At 50.9% G+C, this 27416-nt stretch overlaps 2 protein-coding genes across 2 annotated transcripts; one reads left to right on the top strand and one right to left on the bottom strand.

The window, feature by feature from the left end:
* Nucleotides 1–10647: 10647 nt before the first annotated feature.
* On the top strand, nucleotides 10648–13720 carry LOC120688640 (glucan endo-1,3-beta-glucosidase 7-like). Its single transcript, XM_039971037.1, has 3 exons — nucleotides 10648–10996; nucleotides 12153–13213; nucleotides 13300–13720. The coding sequence occupies exons 1-3, from the start codon at nucleotides 10927–10929 to the stop codon at nucleotides 13492–13494; spliced, it is 1326 nt and encodes a 441-aa protein (XP_039826971.1). The 5' UTR covers nucleotides 10648–10926; the 3' UTR covers nucleotides 13495–13720.
* LOC120688639 (cyclase-associated protein 1-like) lies at nucleotides 13684–18932 on the bottom strand. The gene is made up of 10 exons (XM_039971036.1): nucleotides 18526–18932; nucleotides 18020–18191; nucleotides 17872–17936; nucleotides 16491–16812; nucleotides 16234–16399; nucleotides 15448–15557; nucleotides 15318–15373; nucleotides 15171–15227; nucleotides 14607–14750; nucleotides 13684–14103 (listed from the first exon to the last, which is right to left on the bottom strand). The coding sequence occupies exons 1-10, from the start codon at nucleotides 18805–18807 to the stop codon at nucleotides 14017–14019; spliced, it is 1461 nt and encodes a 486-aa protein (XP_039826970.1). The 5' UTR covers nucleotides 18808–18932; the 3' UTR covers nucleotides 13684–14016.
* Nucleotides 18933–27416: the final 8484 nt, after the last annotated feature.

Here is a 27416-nt window from a genome sequence, read left to right as displayed (position 1 = left end):
ATAAAGCCCGCCTCCTTCTTTTATAGACACAAGGAGGGGCGTAGTACATGCACAGGAGATCGTGGAAGTCGTCGTCTTCTACCCGAATCGCGGGGGTGCAGTGGTCAAGCACCATAGAAAGTATACTGCGGGGTATGGCGTCTGGCGTGACAGTCGTCCTGGGCGTCGTCCTTGGCCTTGCGGAGATCGCACCGGCGTCCTTGTAGCTCCAGCGGGCGGCGTGGTCGTTGCTGTAGGGGGTACCGTCCTCCAGGCGTGGCGTGGCGACGTTTCGAGGGTCCTGCTGGCCAGGGTCTTGTCCTGGTCAAGGCCGGAGCCGCTTCCGAGGGCCGTGCCCATGTCGTTCGAGGGTTCCGCGTAGGGGAAAGCACGAAGGAGGTACGGAGAGTTGGCAGCACAGTGGCTGGAGCAGTGCCGAGCACGTCTTGCACTGCGTCGCCACAGCGTTCGGAATGGCGGAGCAGTGACCGGAGTTGGTGGACGGGACTCCGGTCACAGCCACTATACGGAGTGGCGTCCTGACGCCGTCTGACCCGGGCGCTGTGGAGGAGTGGTTGGCTTTAATGCCTCCGTACGGCGGGAGAGCGGGCGGATGGTGGTTTGTCCTTTCTGTCGAGGGGTGGCCTCGAGCGAGGTGGAGACGTGGGGCGCGGTCGAGGGTCTCGGCGCTCTCGCTTGCGCTGCCGAGAGGTCATGTTCGTCGCGGCCCTCCGAAGATGAAGAATGCGTTCTCCACCGGGGGGAACTCGTCATCTCCACCTTTGTCGCCAGCATCCTTCTTCTTGTCCTCGTCGCGATGCGCGACACGGTTGTAGTACTTCCGGAGCATCTCACACTGCTCGAGGGTGTGGTTGACCAAGCCCTTGTGGTAAGGGCACGGCTTCTTGAGCATATCGTCGAACAAGCCGCCACCGCCTCGAGGGGGGCCTCGAGGTCCCTTATGGTCCGGGGCAGCGACAAAGGCCTCGTCGGAGTCCTCCGCCTGTCCCGGTCCGCGCTGGTTCGGTTGGGCCGGCTTCTTTCCTTTCTTCCCCCGCTTTTGCTTCTTGGCGGGGGCGTTGGTCTTGGCGCTGCTGCCCTCTGCGACCGCATCTTCCTTGCGCTTGTTTGCCTTGTCGTCAAAGATGGCACCGACTTCCTCCTCGCCGGCGGCGTAGTTGGTGGCAGCATCGAATAGCTCATTGGTACTGGCGGGACGGCTTCGCGCAAGCTCGTGCACCAGGTTCCTGCACGTCATGCCTTCGAGGAAAGCGTTGATGACCTCGACGTGGGTGATGCTGGGGAGCTCGGTGCATTGCTTGGAGAAGCGCCGCACGTAGTCGCGCAGGGACTCATTGGGCTTCTGCCGACACCCTTTGAGGTCCCAGGAGTTCCCAGGGCGCACGTAAGTGCCCTGGAAGTTGCCCACGAAGATCTTGACTAGGTCGGCCCAGTCGTGGATCTGGTCCGTGGGCAAGTGCTCGAGCCACGTTCATGTGGCGTTAGCGAAGTGAAGGGGGAGGTTGCGGATGATGACCGCGTCGTCCGTCGCACCGCCCAGCTGGCATGCTAGGCGGTAGTCGTTGAGCCAGACCGCGGGATCGGTCTCGCCCGAGTACTTGACGAGGGTGGTGGGCTGTCGAAAGCGTGGGGGAAAGGGAGCGGTACGAATCTCCCAGCTGAACACACGGGTGCCCGGAGGCTCCGGTGACTCGCCCCTGTCGTGCTCGGGGTCGAAGCGACCACCCCGTCGAGGGGTGTATTTCCTGCCATTGATGATGTTGCTGGCGTCGCCGTCACCGGCGTGTCCGCGCGTGTCGTGGAGTCGCTCCTTCGCGGGAGTCCTTCCGATACGGCCATGCACCGAGGGTGCCTTCGCCCCGTCTACTGCGGATGCCTTGCCCTTTCCTTCCGGGGGAGAGTGCACCGAGGCCTCGCGGCCCTGGTGTGCTGTACCTCTGACCTTCGGGACTGTCGAGCGCATGCGAGATCTAGAGCTCTCAGCCTGCTGCACAGTAGCCTGCTCGATGAGCACCTGTGCCTCGTGGCGCAGGTTGTGGCCCGAAGTCGTACATGGCTCGGGCATTGCTTGGAGTAGGTAGGCAGCAGCGATGAGTTTCTCGCTGGCCGTCTTCAGTTCCGGTGGTCTGGCGACGTTGTCAGCTAGGATCCGTTCCCGGGCGACGCGCCCCCCTGTCCGGGCCTGCGCGCCACGCGCGGTGCGCTGCTGCTCGAGCGCAGTGCGCAGCTCCTGTGTCTGCCGGCGCTGCTAGTCGAGCCTGGCTTGAACATCCTTGAGTTGCGCCAGCTGTGCCTGCCGCGCCGCCGAGCCTGACGAAGAAGAAGGGGTCGCGACAGGCACCACTGCTTGGTTTGCCTGTGCGTTTGCCCCGTCGTTCCCGTCATTGCCCGGAGCGTCGCCGATTTGCCCGTCCGCGAGCTGAACCATGAAGCACTCCCGAGTGGGATCGTAATCCCCTTCGCTGGAGTCCTCGGAGCAGGTGAGGCAGTAAGCCGCTGCGAGCTGGAACGAGCGGAAAGCGTCGAGGTCGCGGACCCCGGAGTAGTCCTCGGCCTCCTCGGCCGTGAAGTTGTCCATGAAGAAGTTGATGTCGTCGGCGATCGAGCCCGCCGTCTCGGGGTAGGAGTGATCAGGAGATGACGCGATGAGGTTGCGGATCGAGAAGAGGTGATGACCCGGCAAATCCTCGTACTCGGTGAAGTTGGTGCTGGATGAAGAGGCATAGGTGGCAGCGTTGTGCATCCCAAAGGGAAAGGGCGACGACGCAGTCGCACCCTCCCTGGGAGGCACTGGGGCTGCAGTCGATGATGGCACCGGCGCAGATGGCGCCGGAGCACGTGATGACGAAGTGGTGGCTCCATCGGCCGCGACACTGAGCCGCGACATGACAAACTCAACCCACGTGGGGGAGCTGAGGCGTGCCGCCCCATGCGCGCTTGTCGCGAGCACTGGCCCGAGCGCCTGTTGCGCCGGGCTGGTGAAGTCGGAGTGTCGGGGTTGCATCTGGGCGAAAGGAGCTCCATGAGGTATCCGTTGCCGGTTGCCCTGAACTCAAGACTCCCGAACCGAATCTCGTATCCCGCTGGGAGCGGATCCGAGGCGCCCATGGGAAATGGGTTGGATCTGCCCGTCATCCCTGGATATCAAATGGGAACAAAAGAGAAATGTCACGCAGCTTCCCCTACCTGGCGCGCCAACTGTCGGTGTCCTGACCCGATGGTCCGGCACCAACTAGTGATGATGCTGTGTGTTCCTCGTCCCAGATGGTTGATGCAAGAGGCAACTCAGTAATGCACGGGTTTATCCTGGTTCCGGCCATGGGACCGTACGTCCAGCAAAGGGGTGTGCGAGAGCACTGTACTGTCTTGCACCGGGGGTGCCTGTAGTAGGGGGTACAAGCGAGGCGAGAGAGGGAGGGAAGCTCCCAGGTCTCTGCAAGAGGAGGAGTTGATTGAGGCGAGTGCTAATATCGGGGTTCAGAAGAGCGTATGTGCACATGTGTGTGGTGCTGAGTGTTGTGTTCTGCCGGATGGATGTCGATGGATCCGCCCCTAAGATAAAGCCCGCCTCCTCCTTTTATAGATACAAGGAGGGGCGATGTACATGCACAGGAGATCGTGGAAGTCATCGTCTTCTCTCCGAATCGCGGGGGTGCAGTGGTCAAGCACTTTAATACTGCAGGGTATGGCGTCTGGCGTGGCAGTCGTCCTGGGCATCGTCCTTGACCTTGCGGAGATCGCGCCGGCATCCTTGTAGCTCCAGCGGGCGGCGTCCATGTTTTCAAGTCGTCCGATTAATCGCGATTAATCGCGATTAATCGCCCAGGTCGGTTCTCCAAGTCCGACCAGCACCACCGACCCGACCAGAGCGACCAGAAACCTGGTCGTCCGATTAGTCGTCCACTAATCGCGATTAGTCGGTCGACCAGGGCATTTCTCGACCAGGGCAGCATGAAGGTTTCTCACTTTCTCCTAACAACTTCATTTTTTTGTTTCAGCAGCAGGGATTCAGCAAGAAGAATATGGAGTTTTGGACAAGAAGCTGGAGTTCTGGAGAGCAAATATCAAAAGTAAGTCACCAAAACCTGCAGAATTGCTTGCTGTATACTATATTGTATATATATATAATTATATATACACTATATAGTATATACTGAACATGTAGACATATGGACGATTAGGGAACGACCAGGCTCGACCAGGCTCGACCAGGTCGACCTGGTCGTCGACTAATCGCGATTAATCGCCTGGTCGGTCCCTAGGCGACCAGGACCGACCAGCCGATTTGAAAACATTGGGCGGCGTGGTCGTTGCTGTAGGTGGTACCGTCCTCCAGGCATGGCGTGGCGACGTTCCGAGGGTCCTGCTGGCCAGGGTCTTGTCCTGGTCAAGGCCGGAGCCGATTCCGAGAGCCGTGCCCTTGTCGTTCGAGGGTTCCGCGGAGGGGAAAGCACGAAGAAGGTACGGAGAGTTGGCAGCACAGTGGCTGGAGCAGTGCCGAGCACGTCTTGCACTGCGTCGCAGGTTCCCACAGTGTCGCCACAGCGTCCGGAATGGCGGAGCAGTGACCGGAGTTGGCGGACGGGACTCTGGTCACAGCCACTGTACGGAGTGGCGTCCTGATACCGTCTGACCCGGGCGCTACGGAGGAGTGGTTGGCTTTAATGCCTCCGTACGGCGGGAGAGCGGGGCGGATGGTGGTTTGTCCTTTCCGTCGAGGGGTGGCCTCGGGCGAGGCGGAGACGCGGGGCGTGGTCGAGAGTCTCGGCGGGGAGCCCTCGAGCGAGGCGGAGATCACCCCGTAGGTTTGGGGAGCTTGGATGGGCCGTACTGTGTATGTGGGCTACGTATTGGGCTTCTTTGAGTCCTTTCCTTTCTTCCGGATTGGAAGGAGGCTGTAGGCCTTCATGGGCCCGGTTACCTAACATGTGTTTGCGTTTTTAGGGCAATTTTAGTCCCCTGGTTAGGGGGCCCCTAATCATGGTACCCGATAAAATTTGACTTAATTCAAAAAATTAATATAGCCAACAAATACAAAAAATATACCAAATTTTAATATGAAGTACCACAAGTTATATGTAGGGAGTAGAAAAAGTTTCGAGTTGGAAGGAGAAAATAAATTATTCTTTTTGCCGTGTGCTTTTTTTGGCACACGGCAAATCCATGCTTTGTCGTGTGTTTTTTGGCACACGGCAAACTATTGACTTTGGCGTGTGCCAAAGAAAAGGCACACGGCAAAGCATGGATTTGCCGTGTATTTTTTTAAGCTGGGTGTTTTTGTTGTGGCACACGGCAAAGTGGCTTTTTGTCGTGTGCCCGATAAAAAGCACACGGCAAACAATGAAACACAAGGCAAACATAGATTTTCCGGTAGTGGTGCAAACCAAACTTTTTGTGCAAACATTAATCTGGACCACCGGATCAACATCCAAGGAGGTGCGCAGGGTAGTAAGAGGCGGAATTTGCAAAAATGTGATTAGAGGTGGGTGGTTAATTGTAAAATTACCCAATCCCCCATGCCCCTAGATGTTGATCCGATGATCCAGATTAAAGTTTGCATGGTTTGCACGAAAAAGTTGATTTGCACTTGATATGTTCCCGTCATGCTGTGTTCTCCCTCCAAGCCATGAAATGGAGTAATAGGGTGGATGGATGTATGCCTGATGTTGTACCCTTTTCGAAAATCATTAGAGTTTGGCATTCTTATCACAGTTAAATTTGCTCATCATTGACTCAGCTATTTGAAAGTCTATCTTGTGAACTGAAGCTTGCTTTACTTGCATGTCCACTCAGTGACTAGCTGACTGGATTTGGAGAAGAGTGTACTCATGGCATTGAAGCCGGACTGCACGGTGCTACACAAGAAGCTGAGCGTGGCAATTTCATTGGCCGAGCAGGAGAAGCAAAGTGCTGAAAATCAGGGCTCAGGTTAAGTTGCTACCGTTTCTTGTATAACCGTGTATAATAAGCATGTTGTTGGTTTGACATGTGCAGTGTAATGTAGCGACAGAAATGTCATGCTGATCTTAGATGACGTTCACCAATTTCCTTCATGACGTTGGAGTATACTGGTAGTGCCCTTTGTGACTTCATAGTTGTACTTGCACCATTGCACTTGTTTTTGAATCACTGTCTGTTTTGTGGGTGAGGCTGCACAACATCATGGGCCTCTGTCTTGACTAATGACAATCCCAGTGCGAATCAGGATGTCCTCCTTGCCTAGCGGAGTGCAACAGCAGCGACTTCTGAGACACTGTAGTGGTCAGTGAGATTTTTAGCTTGGCCCCTCAAATGCACAGCTTGAGAAATGTGCTACAAGTTTATGTTTTCCACTATACGTAACTTTTGTTGGAATATAAGTGAATTGTCCACCTCTCTCCATCAGTTTAAGATTTTAGGTTGAACTGGTCGGTGTATGCAACTCAATATGGTTGAACTTGCCCACCTCTCTACATCAGTTTAAGCTTTTGGGTTAATCATCTTCAGACTGAGAATGCAAGTCTGAACCCGTGGACAATCTGAAGAGAAAATGCCACATTGTCTGTGCTTGCTCCGTTGCTCGATCTGCAGAACACCCGCTGCTGTGGAGCATGCCTGCTAGTCTTTTCAGACGATTCCCCCAAATAATGTAACACAGATCGATGCGAGTATGTTCGACGTGTCATTGGTGGAAGGTGAGCAACACCTAACGGTCTGAACGGCGAACGCCGGCGGTGCTCCGCCGAGCCCAAGGCTCAGTGCAAGGTGGCATTCATGGGCACCTGCCATGGTTGTCGTCGTTCGAAACACCGAGCACGATATCGGCATGCATGTGCATGTCGAACGTGCGTAGCGCACAAGACGTGCGCGGCATAGCGAGTTAGCGAGTGCGACTCAGCACGATCTGAATGAGCCGGCGCTCCGGCGAGCCACCACATGCAGCAGAGACGAGGGTGTTGCGACACAACTACAAAAGGGGTGTTCGGTGTTCGAGTGCCGGAGCACAGCTCTTCGTGGCCCTCGGGCCTTGGTCATGATCGGTACAGTGCAAACGAGGAATGCCACACAAGCTGACCCCTTTCAAGAGGGAAAGGAGATAGGAGAGGGAGGCAACAAAGTGCCGGGGCGGGGGCGGCTCTCCGGCGAGGCATGACATGCAGCCACGGTGGCGTTCCGGCGACAAATAGGGAGGACAGTATTCGAAATGCCACCCGAGGGTGGACGGTGTTTAAAATACTGTCCACCCGTGGGCTCTGGTACCATTTTACCCATTGGATCTGACTCATGCAGCCCAGATGGAGCGAGGACTCGATCGTCCTTGTCAGCCTGGCGCGTCCGGCCCATGGCCGGGAGCTGAATGCCAAAGCCCGCAAGCACCATGGCGGAGGTCGGAGGCTAAGACTGACTCCAATAAGACAAAGCAAAACGAGGAAGGCATTCGGCAGTTTGCATCACACACACAAAAAAAGCCGATCTCCAACAGCGCAGCGCAGCGCGCACCGCCCCCTCCCACCGCCACCCCTTCCTGCCGGTCTCCTCCCGCCGCCGCCCCTTCCCGCCGGTGGCCGCCCCCTCCCCTCCTCCATTTGCCACCCGCGCCGCCCCTTCCCCTCCTCCCGCTGGTGGTCGCGGCCGCGCGGCTGACGCGGAGGCACCGGCGCCACCCCCTCCCCTCCCCGCCCGCTCGAGCTCCGGCGCCGCCGGCCACCTCCTCCTCCGGCCTCGGTCCGTGGCTCCCTCCCTCAGCGGCTTGCTCCGTCCGCAGATCCACGTGATGCTGCGGGCGAGCTGCGCGCCACCACGGGCGGGCGGGCAGCCAAGCTCCGCACCACCGCGGGCCGGCCACGACGGTCCTTGGCGGCATGGCGCCGGCGGCCCTCCTCCCTCCCCTTCCACCACCGTGCCACGCCGCCACAGCCCTGCCGCCTCCCCTGCTCCGCCGCGCCAGGCTCTAGCTGCTGCTGCTCCGGCCCGCAGCCGCGCCTCGCCTCCTCTGCCCGCGGCCGCGCTCCGCCTCCCTGCTCCACCGCGCAGGCAAATGCGTAAGAGGAGAGAGGGAGCGCATTTTTCCATTGCCTCTCTCCTCCGAGGCATTTTGCCTCTCCGTGTGCCTCTCTTTGTTGGAGACGCGGACTTCCACTACAGTAGCCAGTGGCGAGGCAAAATGGATTTGCCTCCCCCGATGCTCAGTTGTTGGGGTCAGTCTAAGGTCTGGCGCGCCATTGGAGCGTGATGAACACGTCAGCAGGCTCGTTGGCCGAGGACGTGGATGCCGCCGCCGCCGTTTGCCCAATTCCTTCGAGGACCAGCCCTTGCGCGCTTTGGTCTGGGCAATCGTCTGTGGGCCACCGGCTCGTACCTCCTCGTCACCGCTGGCGCGAGCTTCCTACTGCTCTGAGTTCCTTGGCAAGTTTGCAACACAGAATCGAAGTGCACGGTGGGACAGGGAGCACGCCTGCAGCAACGGCGTTCTACTTTGCAGCTAGGTTCAAACTTGAGTTGAGCTCTTGGTTCAGATTTTACACTCCTTTCCTCCGCCGCCGGCTGAATCGCCACCATCGCCGGGCCGCCACCGCCACGGACCTCCTCCTCTAAAGCTGCCGGTGACCATTGGAGCTCGAAACTCGAAACCTTAACCTCCACCGGCCACAGCCTCAACCACCACCCGACCGTCGCCCCCCCCCCCCCCCGCGCCTTCCACCTCCGATTCCGTAAGCGGAACCTCCACCCCTTCCTCTCCCCCTCCCCCTCCCTTCCTCTAGCTCACACTTCTTCGGACAACGTGAGCAAGAGGAGGAGGGAGATCGGGAGGCTCCCATGAACCACACGAATCTCTAAAATGGATAACATCAGATGTATTATAGTATTGGGCTATTGGCGCAGTCGCCGCCGCCGCCGCTCGGCCTTCTTGGCCGTGTTTGGTTCACGCTAGAGAATCCTAGTGCACGCCCGCATGAAGTACTAAATGAAGTCTATTTGAAAAAACTTTTTTAGGGATGGGTGTAACTTTTTGCGACGAATCTAATGATGGTAATTAATCGATGATTGACTACAGTGATGCTACAGTACCATCCTCTAATCACGTTGCCAAAGGACTTATTAGATTCTTCAGGGTTTCTAGCGCGGGGATTCTGAAGTTGGTTTTGTAAACTTGTTTTATTTGACACCCCTAATGGACGGTCAAATGTGTTCCAGAATTTCCCTAGCTCAAACCAAACAAGGCCCTTAGCGCACGAGTAATCTACAAATGGGCCGAGCTTAGAGTTACAAGGGTGGCCGTCGGCCCGTATGCATGTGCTGGCTTGTGGGCTTCGCTATGCGCTTTAGTTTGTCACTGGGCCATATGGAAAATGAACTGGACGACGACTGCTGAATGACCTCTATTCGACTTTTTTTTATTATTTCACATCTCTTTTTTAGGGTATTCTTGTATTTTAGCACATCTTTGGTGCCTCCTCTCCGGACAGATGTATAGTACAGGCATTTGCCTCCGCCGTCAGTTGCAAGCGCTATATTTGCTCGTTTAAATTCATAACCTGCTGCCAAGAGTTGCAACTTGCAACCACGCCTCTAAAGGCTAGCGCGAGTAGAAACACAAAGAGATGGCACTGGACAGACTGTTTAACCATAAATAGATATTTGCCAGTTGGCCCTATTGCCGTCAACAAAGGCAACTTTCCACTTCTGCATACCCAATCTTTTTTGCCTGGTGTCTCCTGACGTCACGCAGCAGCAGGCACTTGCCTGCAATAGTGACATGAGACATCTCTGAAGTGTCAACACCCATATGGCTCATCTTACCCAGTAGAAAAGGAAAACCAGAAATTAAAAATAAAAAACTCCCAAGTTCCTGCACCTTCAGCACCCACTTGCAATTGGCAATGCACGGCAAGCCTCTTACCTGTCACCACGTCCATGCGCGTTGCGCAAAAAATGATAGGCGTGTGCCGTCGTACCACTTGCTGGCTTGCTGGTAGTGGTAGGCAGGAGTTCATCCCGTCCGGCACACTGCATATGCGCAGCACGGCAAGCAAGACCATGGCGGCCATGCCGACCCTTTCCTAGCGGCCTCCCAAAGTCCTAGGCAAAGATATGATGGCCATCTTCCCTTTCAAAAATTTTGCGCCGCGAGAATCATGCTCCATAAATAATGAAGCTTCTTTCTTCTAAAAATACCGCAAAAAAAGGACTGCCAAAAGAAAAAAAAAAGAAGGATCTTCTTTTTTGCATCGAGTTGAAAGCTTAAGCCCCCAACATCCTGACACCGGTTTCTCTGTTCGAAACTTCTTGGTGCGGCCGGCGTGACTGGGATCGCCAAAAAAAAATCAGGCTTGCCATGTCAATGTACACGCGTCACCATCCTATAGCTGTGACAAAGCATGTGGAAACTTTGAAAGGATCCAATCAGTAGATACGTCAGATTACCCCCAATCAATCGACAAGATTACTCCACGATTACTCACCATGTTCTTTGTATAAACACCCTACAAGATCACCTGTGGTCCATTGCCATCCTTTCACAGGCTTCCTCCTTCTACCCCTGCTTGCTGCACAGTTCAAGACCGCCGGCCGTTCTAAAGACGGAACGCGAGGGCGGCTTTGTTTTCAGCGGGAGCGGAGGGACTTTAGCGCTTTGGTCTTCTGCTTTTCCACCCGTTTTCGCGAAAGCTTTGCGCGGCCGGCCTTGTTGTTGTTATTGCTCCGGAAAAGGCTGCGGCGAGAGCGCCCGCCGGGTGTTCCTTGCCTCGTTCTCTTCCTCGCTAAGCAACCTGGGGGTGGAGGGCCGACCAGGGCTGGGTCGCCGCGCCTTGCCGGGAAAAGCGAGGGCCCGAAGCCCGCAGGATAAGAAGCAGCAGAGAGCCGGAGGGACACGCGGAGTCCGTCCGATCCGATCAGATCGTGCCTCTCCGTTTGTTTGTGTGAGGGAAGGGACAGTGGTCAGTGGAGATGGCGGAGAGGGGGTGGGTCGTGCTAGCGCTCTTGGGAGTCGTCCAGCTCCTTCGTCTTCCTCTCGCAGGTGAGTGTCTTCTTGTGTTCGACTCTGTCAGTTCATCGCAACTCTGCTCTTGCTGAAACACTCGAGGGCATCTTTCTTTTTTCCTTTTCTTTTTCTTCTTTTGGGGATTTGGGTTGAACGTCAGTTCATCGGGGTTCTGTTCTTTGCTGAAACATCAAATGTTGGTTACCAGTTGCAAAGCTGATTCCCAATTCTCAAAGAGAAATTCAGCATAGCTGAATATGCTAATAGCCAGCTATTCCCTCCATTTCAAATTATAAGTCATTTTAAAAATCTTGGAGAGTCAAAGTTTTTCAAATTTGACCAAATTTATATAACAAAATAATAACATTTATTTATGATACAAATTAAGTATTATTAGAATCTTTGTTAGCTATATTTTTATAGTATATCTAATTGATGTCATATATTTTTATATTTTTTCTATAATTTTGATCAAACTTTGAGATAGTTTGACCCTTTAAAATTTTTGAAATGATTTATAATTTAATACAAAGGGAGTACAAACTACTCCAGCTCCCAACTCGGATAGCTGGATCTCGTCTTGTGCCCTGCGACGCTCTTCTTTCCCCTCGTCAAGCCACTGCTTCTCTGGACTCCTCCATCAGGCTTTCCCTGTTCGTTGTCGGACAGCGAAAAAATGCCCGTGTAGAATACAGCCGTGCTGGCATTCTCTGGAGCTTTCGTCTGAGCCACATTCATCCCACCGTCAATGTGTCAACATGGCCGCGTCGCGGAGTCACCGGTCGTCAGGACATCATGCGACGGCGACGTGTAGCGCCGGGCAGTGACGCGGTGACACCTGCCTGCCTGCCGCTACTGACATACAGATACAGTTCGCAGGTTTGTTTGGCGTGATTAATAACCGGTTTGAATTTTTCGCATGGGATTTCGGTTTTGACATGTGATTTTTGAAAGTTTAAACCTTGCCTCTTCATTCTTCACCTCGTTGCGACAAAATTCAGTTAAATCTTTGTGCACTGAATTTCTACATTTGCTCAACTGCTTGTGTTCGATTTGACTTCTTTTGGATTTTTTGAAAAGAAAACTTATGGAGATGTCTAATTTTTTTATGAGATTTGCCTGCATTCTTGTCGTTAATGGTTGATGTGCAGTTGTGCACAATACGCTGACTAGCTGGCAAACGTGTCTGCAGCGCCGCAATCCTTCATCGGCATCAACTACGGCGACGTGGCGGACAACCTCCCACCGCCGTCGTCCACCGCGCGCCTCATCCAGTCCACGACCATCTCCAAGGTCCGCCTCTACGGCACCGACCCGGCCGTCGTCTCCGCCTTCGCCGGCACGGGGATCTCCCTCCTCCTCGGCGCCGCCAACGGCGACATCGCCAACCTCGCGTCCTCGCTCGCCGCGGCCGCCGCCTGGGTCGCCGCGCACATCCCGGCCTCGTCGCCGGCGGTCTCCACTGTCTCCGTCGGCAACGAGGTCCTCTTCGCCGACGCGTCGCTCGCCTCGCAGCTCGTCCCGGCCATGCAGAACCTGTACAGCGCGCTGCCGCCCAACTCCAGCATCAAGGTCTCCACCGTGCACGCCATGGACGTGCTCGCGAGCTCCGACCCGCCGTCCTCCGGAGCGTTCAAGCCGGAGCTCGACGCAGCGCTCAACCCGGTCCTGGCGTTCCTGAGCAAGACCGGCTCGCCGTTCCTCATCAACCCGTACCCCTACTTCGCGTACCTCAGCGACCCGCGGCCGGAGACGCTGGCCTTCTGCCTGTTCCAGCCCAACGCCGGGCGGCCGGACGCCGGGTCCGGGCTCACCTACACCAACATGTTCGACGCGATGGTGGACGCCGTGCGCGCGGCGCTGGACGCCAAGGGCTACAAGGACGTGGAGATCGTCGTCGCCGAGACCGGGTGGCCGCACAAGGGCGACCCCGACGAGGCCGGCGCCACGGCGGAGAACGCGCGCGCGTTCGTGTCGGGCCTCGTGTCCCACCTCCGGTCCCTGGCCGGCACGCCGCGCGTGCCGGGCAAGTCGGTGGAAACGTACATCTTCGCCGTGTACGACGAGGACCTCAAGCCCGGCAAGGGGTCGGAGCGCTACTTCGGGCTGTTCCAGACCAGCCTCACCGAGACGTACCCGACGGGGCTGGTCCGGAACGGCACGGCCGGGCTGGGGCCGGGCATGGCGCCGGCGCAGGCACCAACGGCAGTGCAGCCAGCGCCGGCGCTGCCAAAGCCAGGGCAGCAGCCGCAGGTGGGGGTTACGTTACAATACAAGCTGCTGCTGTTTCGTTCGCTTGCGAATTTCAGAGTTCTGATAGAACGCTACCGTTGCTGCAGGTGACTCCGGCTCAGCCGGGCTCGGCGGCAGTGGCTGGGCCTGCTGCCGGCCCCTGCACGCCGGGGACTGCGACGGCGAGGGGAGCTGCCGTCGCTTGCTCCCGTCATAATAGTTCTGCCGAATCGTCTCGCACTTTCTCGGTGCTAACTATCATTGCTGGTCTTTTGTTCACAGCTTTGCAGATGTTAATATGACCTTTCTCTTTAGATTTTAGAAGCTTTTCCCAGCCAATGTATTGAGGCAACTTTTGTATTCCTAGTGTGTGGCTCCTTCACGATCCAAGCACGTCAACTTCACGATCCAAAGCAACACGTCAAGATTTCAATATTCAAGTGTACGATAAATGCGTTGCCATCTGTCACATTGTAAAAGGGCAAATCATCTGAAAAAGTGACTCCACGGAGCAACCGTCCACATCAATTGAAATATGGTAAGATCAGGTGTCAAAGAATGAACAGTTGAAGACATACACCAACGGGTGTGCTGGAATACAAAAAAACAAATAAACAAACAAACAAACGGAACCACCAAACCAAACCAGTGTGTAAACAAAACATACACACCGAGCACTGAGCCGACAGCAAAAACAACACTGCAGCCCCGGTACAGTGCTGCAACAGACCCCAAAACTGCTACAGATCTCAGCATACCATCATCTTCAAACATGGCAATGCCAGTCAAACAAACACACACAATAGCAGTAATAATCATTGTATTTACGCTCCAGAGTGCGAAACTGGTGACGTGACAAATTGCCCATCCTTGAAACTATGGATGTACTGCTGAGGCAAAGCATGCTCCACCTACATGAGATCTCAAGTTAGGTACAAGCTTTTGATTGTTGGTACACTAACAGAACAGTAATACGGCTATCCATCCCAAATTACCGACTTCCAGAGTGTCAAAAATCTAGGCTATTAATCAAAACTGCTAATTAAATCACCAAGTTAAATGCAATGCATTGGTAGCAAGTACCAACACTTTACATAATACAGGGAAAAAGAAATATGGCTAACAAGGTGATGAGGAATGTCAGGAGGGGGGAGGGGGGAGGGGGGGCGGTGACGAAGCATATTCTAGCATCTTAATTCTGGCATCTAAAACCAACTTTCAAAATCAAATCAGGATTAGGCGATTTACTTGGCCATCCACTCTATTTCTTCCTAATTAGGAAGTATTTCTACAACAATAAGTGTCTGCACTCTGCAGATCTAATGCTCTGCAAAATGACATGTTGCCACATTTATTCTATTATTTCAACACTTGACAATCATCCAAAGGTACAAATGTAGGGAGCAGATCTTACCCAATCACCATCGGTAGCACCACTAGGAACCATCACATTGATTTCACTAGATTTAGCAGAAGTAATTGAAGCTCCCAGCGAATCTTTGCTCAAGTATAATTGACATCCAGATGTGTTGTCGATTGATATTGTCGGTGCTGTACCCTGAGAGTAAAAGACAAGTTCAGTTGTTGAAAAAAATGAAAGTAGAAAATGTAACAAATATATTTAAAATAGTTTGTGTATTAGAGGAAAGAATAATTAGCTTGTGTTCTAAATTATAACCAAGATTCTGAAAGGCATTTTAAGTCCTTAGAATTGAAGAATTCATTACAAATAAGAAAGCCATCGCATCATAATTCAGGAAGCTGTGTGAGTGATAAAAGAGGGGAAAGAAATTAGAGATCATAAATAGGCCAACAATCATCAAACACTTTCCATACAATAGACTGCCTAGACACCTGCTCAAAAGGATAACAGAGTAGCTGCCGAGGAAACAATGTGAAAAAAGATCCCAGAAAATGAAAAACAAACAAGATAAATACATGCACACGTAAAATTAAGGTATTACAAAACATTGAATACCTGACATTGGACCTCAACGCCATTGCAGTTGACAACCTCAAAAGCTGCTACAACATCCTGAAACACACAGTAGTAGCTTAACTTAGTGTTGCCAGGACCATAAGACAAATTAGCTGTGAACCTCTTGGCCTCGAACAAGTTACTAACCTTGAAAACAATTCCAAATTTAGTGCATTTGTCAACAGTGATATTGTTAACCTTGCCTGCAAAAAGCTTATAAAATTGTAGTTACCAGAACATAGAGAAAGGTGTACATCCAAACTAAAATACACATTACCATTTACTCGAAGGACGGAATCCTTGCATCCGTACACATAGATGGATTGTCTGGAATCACAATCATCAATAGCAAGGGTCTTCTTACCAACCTGATTCTCAACTACCCATCTGTCATAAGTTACAAGGGATGGTACACATATTAACACACATGGACATCATATGGTAAACACGTAAGTACATGTTAGTAAAAACAAGGGAAGTTGGAACAGGGTGGTGTATTGTTTGTGTGCAGGTATTGCTGAGTGAGGGATGCTTGAGATGACGGATGCAATCAGGATATGCAAGTGAGGGATGCTTAAGATGCAACCAGGAAATGCAAGTAAGGTGTGCTTGAGATGACAGAAAGACTGTGTTTGGAGAGTGTAATGAGGTTTAAAGAACACTAAGAGAGCTAACTGTCTACTCTACCTAAATAACCCTTAGTAATTAACTTCATCCATCACCTTCCAATATTCCATCTTAAAAGTTCTGATACAATCAAATAAATAATCTAATCAAACTATCAAACCATTACACCTGACCAAAAAACGAACAGGTTAATTTAAGCTCCACATCCTGTTTCCTATTATGCACAAAATCCAAGGACCCATTTTGGTGCACATCCGTGCCAGCTCGCTACAGCAACCAGACCCAGCAAACAAAACAATATGTTATCCAAACATCGACATGGTTGGGTTTGGACGTGGACACCTGGTAGCTGTTGTTACAGGTTACCAATCATTAAGCCCAATTTCTTAGATAACATACTAGACGGTGTGCCATTTTAGGAACTAGCAAAACTCACTTGCGTCCCATCTGAAGTTCCAGCTTTGGGGGTCCAGACTTGAAGGAGAAAGACCCTGCACGAGAGGTCTTCTCAGGAGCTGCAGGAGGAGCAGCCGAGCTGCTGACAACACCGCTTCTATCAGCACGGTTTTTAGTTTTCATGTCATCGGTAACCTTTCGCAACCCTGCACAAAAATAATGTGGTTTAATATGTTTGTTAATAAGATCTGAGAGTAACAAGGGAATCCTCATATCCTAACAAGTGTCTCCATCTACCTGCAGTCACAGGTTTGGAACTAATCTCTTGAAAGACAGCTGACATCCCTTGTTTAGGCTGTGAAGATTTCGGAGACTTCTCGGTGGTAAAAAGAGGCGCTGAAGGAGGAGCCGGTGGAGGAGGAGCCTTAGCTGCTGGTGCTTTAGGTGTAGGAGCAACAACCTTTGGTTGGGAAGCAGCAGCACCTCCAGCGGGACCCCAGACAGGACCAAGAGGATAATGCTTCTTAACATAATCCCGCAAACCAGGCATGTATAGATCCTTCAGTGCTTTAGCCCACTCAACATGATCAGGGTCTTTGTTTCTGTACTCCACAAGAACCTAAAAAGGGAAAACAATGATGTAATGCTACCTCAGCCAGAACATTGCAAAGATGCAATTGCTTCATGGTAGAATAAAAAATTGAATTGCTAAGAGCATAGAGCATTGCCTACCCCAACTTGCTTGGGAAAAAGGCTATGTTGTTATTGTTGTTGTTGTTGTAAGAGCATAGAGCATTGCAGTAAATTAATCAGCAAAGAAAGCATACGATAGTGATTATGTGTACATAAGCTGTTCTAGAGTTGCGCCTTAAGAAGGATGCAGTTATCTTTTGGTGCTAGTGCTACTGAATTTTTCCTTTGAAACATAACTTTGACAGCTACTTTCTAAATTTAAATCTATAACCCATATATACAATATACTAATAAAATCTTACTTCTATGAAAGCGCTTCTAAAAAAATCTACAAAGATAAATTTTCATATAGTCAATATTGTAACTTTAAGTATATTAATGGAGTAAAGGTGCTTTTAGAGTTTATTTATATTAATATTTATGAAAGGTAAGAAAAACTTAGTAAGATAAATTTTCATATATCCAACATTGATAAAATTTAAGAAAATATTAGTAGGACAATGTGTTTTCCTGGGTTATGTATGTGGCATATTTTCGATAGTGTTATTTGAAGTGGCAAATAACCAAATACACATTTCATATAAAATGGATATACTAGATAAACAAAAACTTCCCATCTCTGCTGTTGCTAGACTAGACATACTTGGTAATCTTTGAATCATAGTTACATAAATATGGCCAAGAACGCTGCCATTTGAGAAGTATTTAATAGAAGCTGCATCAAATACCTAAAAAAATTAATTAGCTGGTACCATAAATGGCATAACCCCTGCTAACAGAAATGCTAAAGCATTGTTTGAAGAAAATTAATATAGTCACAACATGTTCTCATTACATCCCCCTTGTCCGATATGAAATGAACCTGTCCTGAAGAAGTGTGATAATCTTTTCAATAAAATGCTGGTCTAATTTTAACCATATGAATATATGTCCAAGGTATAGTATGGAAGAAAATACAAACTGGTCACAGAAAAAAAAAGCACACCTTATTATTATAGAACTCAGCCATCTGCCAGCTTTCCTCTACATGAGCGGTTGGGAAACTCATGCCTTACACAGAAGGGAAACCAAAATGAGTGGCATATTTTGTGTTAGATTGAAAAGATTAAACCCAGGTGAACAAATCTACTAACCGCAATCCTTCCCTAAGAATGCAACCCAAGCCAAAGCAGGGAGACTGTCAACAACACTCTTTAAATGGTTGAAATAGTCGGGCCTCCTTCCTTCAGTCATTGCAGTTGCTTTGGCGATAACATCACTTAGGGGCTTAAAGAAGTCCTGTGCATCAGCCATTGATGCTGGTTTCTGCACAAAAAGAAAGCTTAAAATGCTCACTGATTGTAGTAATAAGCATCCCATTGTTCAGATCCACCGATGCCTGCATAGCTCGTAATATGTACGAAATCAATCATTGAACAGTTCAATGCTAGAGAAACCACTCCAGCAGAATGATCTTATCAAGCCACTACTCGTGATCAACAAAACCTGGATTATACTAAACATGGCCCCCAAACATGAGCTCAATGGTCGCTCCCCCAAAATCCCACGTATCTCATGGGCAGAACACCCGGAGATCTACGCGCGGAGCACATTCGACGCAACCAGATCAAGTGAGGACGGAAGCGCGCCTGTCCCGTACCTGGAGCTGCTTGGCCTGGACGAGCAGATCCTTGGCGACGGCGAAGGCCTCGGCGAGCAGCTTGGTGGCGTCGAGCACCTTCCCGCCGATCTTCTCTGCCGCGGCCGTGAGCCGCCCGACTGCCTCCGCGACGAACTCCTCGTAGGCCACGATGGCCGGATCCGCGGCCGCCGGGACGTCGAGGTCGCGCGGGGCCGCCGACGCGAGCGAGGCGCCGGAGGCCACGGCGGCCTCCAGCCGCGCCACCGCCGCCTCCAGCCGCTCCACTAGCGCCGCCTCCATCGCTGCTGAGATCAACTGATCAAGCCACGCGGATGTGTCCCTCGAGGCCTCGATTCCCCTCTCTCCCCAAGCACTCTTCCTTCCTCACCGTGCACGCGGCGTGCGTCTCCCTGACGCCGCTTCCTACCAGCTGTGGCGGCTTTATGGCTTTGCGTCTTCTCGGCTCGCGGTGTTTTTTTTTCCGCGTTATTATTTTTTTCTTTTTCCGGCGACAGCAAATACATGAGATGACGTAGTTATTTTATTATCGAATAATTTCAGGAAATACCTGTACCTCCCGTTGCCCGCCATAGCTGTACGCCTGTACCGTGCAGATCAGCTGTACTCCCTCCGTCTCAAAATGTTAAAATTTATCCCACAAAAGAGTGCTATTTTGACCCAACTACTACAAAAGACAAGAGTTTTCGAAGACTTTTTAAAAAAAGACAATATATTATCTAGATCCTTCTTATAAAAGACAAGAGGTATTTTGTTAATTTTAAACTATGTATTGGTTTGCATGTTTAGCCTTAGAATTGTATTTATTTTGGGACGGAGGGAGTATGGCGTAATTGGTTTGTACGGTAGGTGCACGAACATGGTTTGAATCGATCGATTTGCACGGTTTGTTGGAGCAGGAACTTGTCTGACATCACTTGGGTGCTTGCCTCTGAGAGCAAGAAATCAAGAGTGTTACGTGCCCAGAAGCCCAACAAAGGTCACCGGTCATCACTCATCACTCACCGCCACGACGTTTGGACTTCCAGCATCCAGCACCGGCACAAGATCTTTCTTGTGCCCTTTTGGAATCGATGAGCTGGTCGAGCTGCCGAAAGTCGAAAGGTACCATGGACTGACCAGGGGGGGTTGCAACAGCGCGGCTTTCCGATTGATCGTTGCGACCAAAATTTTGTGCTGGCCACCGGCAGAAAACGTCGGTTGTGTTGCTTCTTTTTCTTTTTCCTTTTGTTTATTTACTGATGAAATGATCTCATGTGCTCCTGCTTCACATGAGTGATGAGTCCATTGGACTTATTGGTGAGTTTCTAGTCCCCAGCGCTGAGTTCGTTTGACTGTGGTTGATGGTTGGTGCTGATTTGTTATGAAAGAACAGTACTGCTGACTGATTAGTGACTGATGCTGATTTAATATGAAAAAACAGTAATGTTAGTTGGTTGGCTGATAAGCCAAGCAAACACCGTGCATGACTCAACTGATAACGCTCCGCTGCGATGTCGCTTCTGTTTTTTTTTTTGAGAGAGAGAGTGGGCTTCTGTTGGACCTTGGGCCGGCCAGACAAACGCTGAGGATGGCCTGCCAGGGGCCCAAATGGATAATCTGTTTGAATATCGATTTGGGCCGAGCCCAACTGAACTGCGCGGCCTTCTGGTTCATATAGCTCCGCTGTACTGGCAAATCTGACGAGCCGAGCAATTCAGCTGCTCTCATGCAGCGTGTGTCTGGCCGGCCCACAGGTTTAGCGGCTGGCGTGTGTTCTTTTCTCTTTCATTTGTCTACCGTGTAGCAAAGGTTACCGCTAGTAGGCCCGAATACGATACAAGTAACAGATTGTCTGAATCGAGACCACACAGACACAGGGGCTGCTCCAAGCATCCACCACGTGATGGGTCCACGGCAGCATACGCTTCCACATACAGTACATTTATACACGTACCGTGCGTAAGAGTACTATACTACGCTCTACCGGACCATTGCCGTCGCCCGATCAATCATACACGCCCTTTGCGTACAAGACGACAAGTCGACACCCGTGACCGGTGAACGAGACAAGACGGACCACTAGAACCACTGCCTATCACCAGGGAAAAAAGAAGAGGAAGAGCCACTAGCCCGTAGCCCCGCACGATTTCTGTATCTAGGTAAACAGCTAGCAGTAACCTGCGTGCACTGCAGATGACGCCGGGGACACGCTCCCTGCTACGTGCAAGCGGAGACAAGCGCGGTTGGAGCATTAACCTGCTCGAGGAGGGTGACTCATCGACCACTAGATCGGGACTGATGGTATACATTTGAAGTATTAAATGTGAATTAATTATAAAATAAATGATTTTAAACTACGAGACAAATTTATTAAATCTATTTAATTTATCATTAAATCATATGTTACTGTAGCAGTTTAATGTCTAGATTCGTCTCGCAATTTACAAGTAACTGTGAAATTAGTTTTTTATTTTATTTATATTTAATTTTAAAAGTAGATCGTAATATTTGATGTGACATTTTTGAAAATTGAATTTTGAATCTAAACAAGGTGCAAGCGATGGTCAAGTGCCCCAAGCAACGTGCTGTGACACCCAGGAAAAACCACGGACGGTCCGCTAGGGATCGGTGGACGGTCCGCCAGAGTAACGCCCAGATATTTAGCTGGATGTGGGCCCGGTCGTCATCTCCTCCTTCCTCATTCCCACCTCAACCAGAGACGAGCGGCTCGTTTGCTCGCGCCGCAGTCGCCTCCTTCCGTTGATCTCCCTCCTCCGGCCACCATACTTCGATTTCTCGCGCGAGCACCTTCCCCGGCACCTCCTCCACCTTCCCCAACCCCCAGCCCAGTTTCTCCCGGCCGGAATCGCCCCCGCCACCGCCGGTCACCATTGGAGCCGCTTGAAGCTTTGCTCCACCGTCGATCCGCTTCTTCGGTCATCCTTCGCTCGAACCGACCGCGGGAATGGAATCGTGGTGAGTCACTTGGGCCCCCTGTCCTCTTTCCCCCTCATGTTGTGCGCCGCAGGCGCCGGTGAACTGCCACCGCCGCCGCCGCCGCCGCCGCCGTGCTTACTGCCGCCTGTCGGGTGGTTTGCAAAAGTGAATCGCGGACGGTCCGCCTAGGAGGGCCGGACAGTCCACAGGTCAAGTTAGAAGTTGTTCAGAGAAGATGTTGTCTCTGGTGTTCTCGTAGGATTGAACTGCAGACGGTCAGCTATTGGAGAGCGGACAGTCCGCCGTAGAGTTCGAACTTTGTCCAGAGACGATGTTGTCTCTGGTGGGTTCCGCAGGGTTGAACTGCGGACGGTCCGCTTTTGGAGAGCGGATAGTCCACCGTATAGTCTATAATTTTGTCCAGAGACGTTATCGTCTCTGGTGGAATTGGCAGAGTGAACTGCGGATGGTCCGCCAAGTAGGGCTGGACGGTCCGCAGTAGAGATTAAAATTTTGTCCAGATGCGTCGTTGCCTCTGGTGGTATTGCAGAGTTAAACTTCGGACAGTCCGCTATATTAGAGCGGACGGTCCTCCGTATAGATTGAAATTTGTCCAGAGAGGTAGTTAGTTCTGGTGGGTCGGCAGAGTTGTACTGCGGACGGTCTGCCACTTGGGCACGGACATTCCGCAGGGCATTCCAGTTGAAGTATAATAGTTGCATCATTGAGCTGCACTCAATTATTTCATATGCATTCGTGTAGCATCCGCCATTGAGGACGTCGTGTATGAGGTGATAGCGGCACCACAGGAGCAGCCGGATCGAGCCCAGGGGGAGAGGCGTGAGAACCTGGCCCAAGGCCCGTCTGACTCTAGCTCTGAGCAGCAGCCCGAAAGACAAGCCCCGGTGCATGTCCTATTATTTCAAATTATGACACATATATATGTCTCTATTACTTGTGTATTAGGTTTAGGAATTGTTTGGAACCCTAGTTGCATGATCCCTAGGTTTCCTTGAGTTTATACTAGTATGTATAGGACGATATAAATGCTATGCTTAATAATTCTCGGTAGAAGCCGAGTGATTTCTTGTCACTCGCGAGATATAGGATATTTAGAAGTCGAGTAATTTCCGGTTACTCGCGAGAATTAGGATATATTTATATTCCAGTACATGAGATATGGAAGTTGATATGGAATTTGAAGACCGGACGGGAATGGTGATGATATATAGGTATGACAGCAGAACAGGGTTCCTGGTTGTCTTAGTCCCGTCTGTGTCGATTAAGGACCGGCCGTTGTCGGCAGTGCTGATCGGGGATTGAATTGTACTAACCGCATGCCGGGAGTAGGAGGTAGGGTTGAAAACGAGATGGGAAAATCCCGTCCCGACCGGCACCGAATCCCGTATTAATTGACCGTGTACCGTTTCGGCAAAAAAAAACGGGAACAGGAAAAAATGGGAAATTTTGGCGGTAATGGGAACGGAAACAGGAGAGGACATTTCTGGACCGTTTTCGCGGTTACCATATTACATACAGAAATTCCCGGCGGTTGTTCCCGTTTTCAGCCTGCATGCCAAATTCAGCCCAGCGGTCTCCCGCCCTCCCCACAACTCCCTCTCGGCCCGGCCCAACAGGCAACAAGACCCCTTCCAAATAGAAACCCTAATCGTGTCCTCCACCACCACCAGGCCACCCCCACCGGCCACCACTCCCTACCTGGCCGCCGCCCGCACGCCCGCACCCCGCCGCACCACACCCCGCAGTAGTCCTCCGCCTCCGCCTCCCATCCCAGCCGCCGCCCGCCACTCGCCAGGCGCCCGTGCACCGCCGCACGGCCGCACCCACAGTCATCCCTCCTTCCCCTCCGCCTCCCCCACCCATCCTAGCCGCCGGCCGCACCGGAGACCCGACCGAAGTCCCTGCCTCAGCCTCCCTGGCTAGCAGGCGCTACGCCAGCGCCAGCGCTGTGCGCGCCCGGACGCCCAGTGCCCCTGCGTCCCCGAGTGGCCGAGTCCACGATGACCCGACCCCTCCGGACATGGAATCGACGGCCGGCGGCGCACCAGGCTCAAAGAAGCCACCGACCGGATGTGTTTCTGCTTCAGCTGCTGGTTCGTCGGCATCCCAGCGTCGGCTCATCCTAGAGCCGCCATTGCCATTGGTGGTGCATACCACCAATCTTGCTGCTCCTACTCGGACTCTAACATCAGCTAATTGATGAGTAGAACATGTGAATCTATTAATCTGTGTTCTGTGGACTGTGTAGCATACTGGTACTGTGATGCTTATCAGAGGGGGGAATGCGGTAGTAGAGGCCTAGAGGCTAGAGCGTATGCACTGATGCTTGAAAGTTGTGATCTGTTGCCTGTTGGCATGTTTTTTTTAGGTTTCGACCTTTGAAATTTGAACTGTGTCGTGTCGTGTCGTGTCGTGTGGGTCATGGTTTGATGGAGACAGTGGGACAGTATGTTTGTTGCATGCATGTGTCGTAAGTTGTAACCTATGTTGCCTGTTGGCATTCTGTCAGTTATGTTCCTATCGACATTATGTTCATCAAACTATCTCATGACAGTATGTTTGTTTGCATTTGATTGATGGTTGGTTGTAATCTATGTGTCGAGCTAAATGTTTTGAGTCGTTACATGTATGATGTTTCCATCTTGAGTTACCGATTCCCGATCGTAATCGACATATTCCCGACCGATATGTTCCGTTTCCAATATCCTGTAATATCGGTTCCGTTTTCCCGTCCGCTTTTCCCGTTCCCGTTTCCGTTCCCGGCAAAAAAAACAGGAACAGCAACGGTTTGGATGTTTTCCCGACCATTCCCGGCCGTTTTCAACCCTAGTAGGAGGTAGTCGTAGTACCGCCTTGCTTCGAAAGTACAGGACTCCATCTCACCTCCTGGGGTAGTTGAGTAGTCGCAGAGAAATGGGGATGCATGTATTACTTTTGGTGGTCTCATGTTGAGCTCGGCTGACCATATGATGGTGGGGCGGTCCTGTAGTTCGAGGCGGGGAGGGGAAGGGTTGGTGCGTGTGGTCCGACGGGGATTATACGTGCCGTGTTGGTTAGGTCCACGTTAAATCGAATCGATTCGTCGTGTCTCGCGGTTATGAGGGCATTGATCTCTTTGCTGCATCGTAGCAAAATGTTAGAATGTGAGTTATATATATATATAATGTTGAACATATTGAATTATTCTTGATTGCACCACCATGTTTGCTATAGTTTGTTTATGCAAATAGTAGATTAGGGTTAATTTGTATAGAATCTGGAGCTAAAATATGGAAATTAAGGACTCACTTTAGTCGCTGTTTTCTGCAAAATAACCATCAGCCAAAGGTCTTGCATGTCTAGGTATGTGGGCTAAGTTATACCCACTGGTCGGGTAAGTCTTGCTGAGTATCAGTTGCTCAGGGTTTGTTATTTACCCTATTTCAGGTTTAGGAGCTAATTAGGTGTCATATCGGTGGGCTCGATGTGGCGTCTTGTCTTCATGTCTCGGTAGTTCTCGATTGATTTAGTTTGTTTTATTTATTCTCTATTAAAAATGCTCTGTAAGTTAGATTCTTTTTTGCTGCTATCTTTTCGTTTGTAAATTTTAAATTTAAAGTTGTTTTGTAAAAGTCTTAACGTAGTTTACTATTTTTGTAAGTTTATATCGTGTGGTACCTTCTGCGCTCGCCTTCGTGCGAGACTTCTGGTGTGTTTCGATCGGTCGGTGGGTTGGAAACAGCCTGTCAAATTACACTTAATTAAGCTAATACGTCTGATGTGTTCAAATGATGGCGATTACGCTTAATTAAACATTTTAACTTGATGAGTCTGTCACACGTGCCAACGCCTGACGCGCCGTTGAAAACCTTGTCACGCTCGCGCTGGTTTGTCAACCGCGCGGCGCCCACGCACGGCTCCAAAACTTGGAGAACTGATCTCAGCGACTCAAGATCAGCAACGTTTGCTTGTACGACCAGGATTACTGGATTAGGAACGAAATGAAATTCCTTGAGAAATATCAGGAATAATCCAGGATTAGGGTAGTAGTGTAGTCCGCGGCAGCCGCGCGCGTCTCAGCAGCCGCACGTCTTCGCCGCAGCTTTCGGCCCCCAATCCCCCATCTCGTCGGCTCGTCGCCCGTCTTCGCCGATGGTGGAGCCAGGCAGCCGCACGACGGCGTCGCGACGAGGTCTGAACACGACGGCCGACTTTGTCGCGCACCCGGTAGTTGGGAGTCCCGGAGACCACGAGACTAGTTAGAGCCACGCCACGCCACGCCACTGAGTGGCGCCGTGCGCATCCCGGACAGGGACGCGCGCGCGCGAGCCAGAGCACCTGACCGACCGGGAGACTTGCGCTAGCGAGCGCGGGCGTCGACGTCGCGCCAGCCGGGTTGGTGACGGCGCCGAGACCTGGCGAGGCGACGGTCGGCGACTGCGACGTCCGCGCGCGCCCCCGCACTGGCGGGGCGCCGTGGCCCTGGTGTGAAGGCGCCGCTTGACCTCAGCTCCGCTTTTTGGGGGGCTTCGGGGCGGTGGATTTGCCTCCGTCTTTGGGGACTTGCTGCGCTCGGTGGTGCGATCGCCTTTTGTCTTTTCTCGGGCAACCTTTTTTTTTGGATCTGTCTATCTGTAACTTGGGTGTTTTGGAAGGATTAAACACCCAAGCATTTTGGTTTGCCTTGACACTTCAAAGCACTCAGATTACAAATCGAGTGTTTCTCGGGAAGCTAGCACCCGATTTAGAACCAACATACTAATGGTACAGGTGCAGCTGCTCCTGTCGCCTAGTGTATTGTAGTTGTGACAATTTCAAATTTTATATTTCACATCTCAGACATCCAATTAGACAAATATATATTCTCAAATTTAATCAAACACAAATCACATTGACAGAGAAGCATATACGATAGCTATACTCATGTTTCACAGAACTATGATCGGATAGCCATGAGCTTGTTCAACCTCACAGCACTAGATTACAAACAATGCAACAGGTACCCGCTGACACCAGATTTCATATATATTCACAAAGTGCAGCACCACAAGGACACTGTATCAGCACTAGATTACAAACAATGCAACCGGTATCCGCTGACACTAGATTTCATATATATTCACAAAGTGCAGCACCACAAGGACACTGTACCAGTAGGTACACTCCATCAACTAGCATGTCCCGACAAGCTTTCATAGCTGGAGGCCGGCTCGATGGATAAAAGTTTCACTTGGATCAAAACACTGAATTTGGATCCTAAGTCAATCCAAACAGATGCAATGAACAAAATTCAAATTCATATTATTTCTATGACCTCTCAAAAAAATAGATTGAATCTTAATTGAAGCTCAAAAAATGCAAATATCAAATAAAAAACTCAAACACTCAAAATATTTCTATGGTTAGTCAAATAACATAGTTTATCTAATGAGTGAAACCCCACATATGCAAATGGCAAATATACATATTCATAATCATAAATATAACTTGGGTCCTAAATGAATCATGAATGTACATATGAAAGAAGATTATTTCTATGGCCAGTTAAAGTATACATAGTTTGGCTTGATTGAAAGTTCAGAACCCATAAGATGCATACGACAAATTTGCAAATATAATGGTAACATTGTTTCTAGCTTCAGTCAATTGCCAAAAATAGTTTGGGTACTTAGTGAAACATCACAGATATGAAAATAGCAACTAATCATGGGCCAACAAAAATTAACTTTATACAGTTTTTAGGAGAACCATATACTTTGACATAAGCATATGCCTATGAAGTGGTAAAATGTTCTGGCAGGTCTACAGGTACCTATCTCCCATCTGAAGAACCAAAGACAAAAAGGCCATATAGAGTGATCCAGAAGGCAAAACAAGTGGCCTAACACCAATAAGCCCATGTGGAGTGATCCAGTAGGGATCTTCCCTATTGTTTAACAAAAAATGACCATGTAGAGTGACCTTGGAATTTT

The sequence above is a fragment of the Panicum virgatum genome, chromosome 9N (genome assembly GCF_016808335.1).
Source record: "Panicum virgatum strain AP13 chromosome 9N, P.virgatum_v5, whole genome shotgun sequence".
NCBI lineage: Eukaryota > Viridiplantae > Streptophyta > Magnoliopsida > Poales > Poaceae > Panicum > Panicum virgatum.
The sequence above is the reverse complement of the archived record's forward strand: the minus strand, read 5'-3'. Positions and strand labels throughout refer to the sequence as shown.

Coding starts and splice junctions, on each gene's coding strand:
- LOC120688640 (XM_039971037.1), top strand. CDS start 10,927: ATGGCGGAGAGGGGGTGGGTCGTGCTAGCGCTCTTGGGAGTCGTCCAG. Junction 10,997..12,152: donor CCTTCGTCTTCCTCTCGCAG/GTGAGTGTCTTC, acceptor ACGTGTCTGCAG/CGCCGCAATCCTTCATCGGC. Junction 13,214..13,299: donor AGCCAGGGCAGCAGCCGCAG/GTGGGGGTTACG, acceptor CCGTTGCTGCAG/GTGACTCCGGCTCAGCCGGG.
- LOC120688639 (XM_039971036.1), bottom strand. CDS start 18,807: ATGGAGGCGGCGCTAGTGGAGCGGCTGGAGGCGGCGGTGGCGCGGCTG. Junction 16,813..17,871: donor CTGAGTTCTATAATAATAAG/GTGTGCTTTTTT, acceptor TTCCCTTTTTAG/GTTCTTGTGGAGTACAGAAA. Junction 14,104..14,606: donor GTGCTACCGATGGTGATTGG/GTAAGATCTGCT, acceptor GATCTCATGTAG/GTGGAGCATGCTTTGCCTCA.